Source organism: Cannabis sativa, chromosome X (genome assembly GCF_029168945.1).
Source record: "Cannabis sativa cultivar Pink pepper isolate KNU-18-1 chromosome X, ASM2916894v1, whole genome shotgun sequence".
In the NCBI taxonomy this organism is placed as follows: domain Eukaryota; kingdom Viridiplantae; phylum Streptophyta; class Magnoliopsida; order Rosales; family Cannabaceae; genus Cannabis; species Cannabis sativa.
Window position 1 is genome coordinate 67,888,209 of NC_083610.1, and position 3,580 is coordinate 67,891,788.

The following is a 3,580-nucleotide window of genomic DNA, read 5'->3' on the forward strand; positions in this document are numbered from 1 at the left end:
ATATAAAGTATTTTTAAAAAGTTAGAAGATAAAAATAAATTCCAAAAAAATATTAAAACTTAAATCAAATATAATTAATCATAAATTTTGTTTATACACATACATAAAATATTAATTAATATATATAAATATATATCTATATATATGCAAAGACATAAAGTGGTGACATAGTACTCTGAAATTTCTTTAAAGCTATTTTTCTTTTCTCTCTTTAATTTTTTTATTTTTTTAAATTTTAATTCATATAAAAATGCTCTAAATTCTATAAAAAAAATACAAAAATAACTCCATAAAACTCAAATTATAGTAATAATAATATAATATACAACCTTAACGTTTTTGGCTTTTTTTTTTAAATATTATAATAATAATATAAAAATGATAACTCTAATGTGTAGGTTTTTGACCTTTTTTTTTAAGAAAAAAAATTAAGATATAATAATATTAATAAATAAATAAAGAATCAGTGATATTTGAAATAATATTTCAATTGCTTTTTACCACGTTTAAATTTTTCATTAAAAAATATTAATTAATTTTAACAAAAGCCTACTCTACATTTTTTTTTGAAATGATAACTTTAATGGCAAGTATCACATAACTATAACTAAAGAGCATTATTATTGGGCACTAGTGGTGCCCAACACCTTTCATAGGTGGCACCCTACGATTGGTTAGCGATATTTCTTAAATCTTATTTTTTTTTAAGTTATATGGAACCTACTACTTAATTATGTAACGGTATGATACCAGCAAGGAGGGTTGCTTTTTAGCATTTCTCATAACTAAAATATCACATTTTTTATATATTTTTTTCTTTTTTTAATTGAGATATTTAAAAAATGATTATCACTTTTTCAAAACTCATTAATTAATACGAAAAAAACAAACTAATGAATTTTCTCTGAAGTGTTAAAAATGTTAAAAAAATGTTTAAAATTCGAGATGAAATCTAAGATTAAAATGTATAGATTTGGGAAATACAATAATGACGACTACAAGTGAACTATGGTAATGACAAGTGATGTGATACAATGATGACAATAGGTGAGTGAGATACGGTGATGAAAATAAGTAAGATACAATGAAACAACAAGTGAAACACAATAATAAATAGTTTTGAATGATCGAGTATGAAAATAATGCATTATGGGAAACGCCGTAATTTTTTTCAATACTACCTTATTTATTTATTTTTATAAAAATAATTTTTTTTAACAAAGTAATTTAAAATACTACATATAATAAATTTTAAACTTTTTAATAAATAATTTTAAATAATAATTAATAAAATTGTGCATTTAGTTTTTAATAAATAAATTATTTATAATAATATGAAATAAGATAATATATTTATAATTTTACTATATATTAGAATTATATTTTTAAATAACTATTTATTATAGTATTAAAATAAAATTAAATTAGTCGCGCGAAGAGCGACTATATTACCTAATTATTATATAGTTTGTAAATTCAATTTTTCCATTAATTCTACTCTCCTTATTTAGATTTTGATCGATATGTTATTTATTAATAATTTTTAATATATGGGTTAAAAAGTTAAAATTTACAATACTTTTTATAATATCAATATGTTAAATTTTAAAAATTATTATATAAGAAATATAAATTGATACTTTATTTATAAAATTACTTTCATAAAATTAGGACAATATTTATAACTAATACTTAATTGGACTAATTTGGATATTCGCATGTGTTAGTCACTCCTTTTATCATTTCTCAATTAAGGATGGTTAATAATGCCACGATGTTGTGTTGTGAGTTGCAAGAGTAAAAAAAAAAAAAGTTAAGTCCCTCCAACAGAATCTGTTATTGCCAGTTGTCAAAATCACGTGGTGTTTCCTCTCCACCAATTACGCAAACAATAACCCCTACCTCGCTTTTCTCATTTCTCCACGTGGCATCATCCCATTTGCCACTGCCTTCACAGCTGGACATATTCTCCTTTCCTATATATATATATAGCTTTTCACTCTATTCTCAATTCAATCCAATATAATTAAAAAACGACAATGGTTGGCGTTTTCCGGCGATCTCTATCTTTCCCGAACAAAATCCCCAGCAGAACACCATCAAAGCCGTCAATATCTCATCACATCAGATCCATCAGTCTTCCATGCAGATCTCATCCGTTGATTTCCCAGCTCAGGGACGGCGTTGCTGAGCTTCACTGCTGGGTAACCCAACCGGAATGTCGGACCTCCGTTTGGCTGACCAACGGGTTGACCCGACTGAGAGACCTCCACGACTGTCTCCACGATATTCTTCAGCTTCCACAGACCCAAGAATCTCTCCGCCGATTACCCAGCTCCGTCGTAGAGAATCTTCTAGAAGATTTCCTCCGCTTCGTAGACGTGTACGGTATTTTCCAGACCTCGATTCTGGTAATCAAGGAAGAACAATCAGCGGCGCAAGTGGGTTTACGAAAGAGAGACGAGTTAAAGGTTTCTCTTTACGTCAAAGCTCGAAAGAGACTGGTTAAAGAAATGGGAAAGCTTATCACGGCGGTAAGATTCATTAACGGTAGATCGGCACCGCCGTTAGTTTGCGTTGGCGACGCCGAATTATCCAACGCCATTGGTGACGTCGTTGAGGTGACGGTGACGGTTTCTTTGGTGCTGTTTAACGTGATAGCGACGTCGTTTGGATCAAAAAAGTCAAGTAATTGGATGGGACTGAGAAGGTTGAAGAAGAAGAAGAAGAAGAAAGGTGGGATTTTTGTTGAAGATGAAGGGATTGTGGAGTTTGAAGAAGTGGAGGCAGAGTGTGGGTTGGTGGGGTTGAGGAAGAAAAGCGATGAAGAGATTAGAAAAGCTTCGAAGAAAATGCAGGAACTTGAAGCCATTATTGGTGGGATTGAGATTTGCGGAGAAAGGATATTCAGGGGTTTGATCAATGCTCGAGTTTCTTTCCTCAACATTCTCACAATGTAGAAACAAAAACAAAATTATTATTATTATTATTTTTTAAGGAAAAAATTAAAAATATTTTTTTAGAGATATTAAATTTGTGCTGTTTATTTATTATTTATTTTTTTTATTACGAAAAAAAAAGAGTTAAATAGAGATTGAGTTTTTGTACAGTGATAATTTTTTTAATTTGTAAAATTTATATATATTTTTTTTTAAATATTTTAATATTTATCATACTTCAAGATTTAAGTTCACAATATTAATTATTAAATACTTCATTTTTTTATAGTTTTTTTTTTGCAAAGAAACTAGAAAAACATTTCATTCAATGAAGAAAATTTTTGGTGAGCATATGAAGACTTACCTCCTAGAAATTAAGAAAACCTATACATTTGTTATCAAGATCTAGCAAGAACATGAGCCGATTGATTTAACAATTTAGGAACCCAATGTACACTAACAGCTAAAGAATCTACATGTTCCATCAACTTAGAAAAAAACAAAGCTCAAGTTTCACTGAAGTGGAGACGCAGAATTGATAGTAATTGAAAAAAATAATATATGATTCATTAATAAATAAATCTCAGACCGAACCACTTTAGAAAGGAGATTTTCGCAAAAATACTGAATTTTAAATAAAA

At 28.4% G+C, this 3,580-nt stretch overlaps 1 protein-coding gene across 1 annotated transcript; it reads left to right on the plus strand.

Moving 5' to 3' along the window:
• Positions 1-2,014: 2,014 nt before the first annotated feature.
• On the plus strand, positions 2,015-3,109 carry LOC115713948 (uncharacterized). Its single transcript, XM_030642438.2, has one exon. It carries the CDS (start codon positions 2,040-2,042, stop codon positions 2,958-2,960), a length of 921 nt encoding a protein of 306 aa, XP_030498298.2. The 5' UTR covers positions 2,015-2,039; the 3' UTR covers positions 2,961-3,109.
• The last annotated feature ends 471 nt before the right edge of the window (positions 3,110-3,580 follow it).

Bases quoted from the DNA above. Each gene is read 5' to 3' on its own strand.
- LOC115713948 (XM_030642438.2), top strand. From the start codon at position 2,040: ATGGTTGGCGTTTTCCGGCGATCTCTATCTTTCCCGAACAAAATCCCC.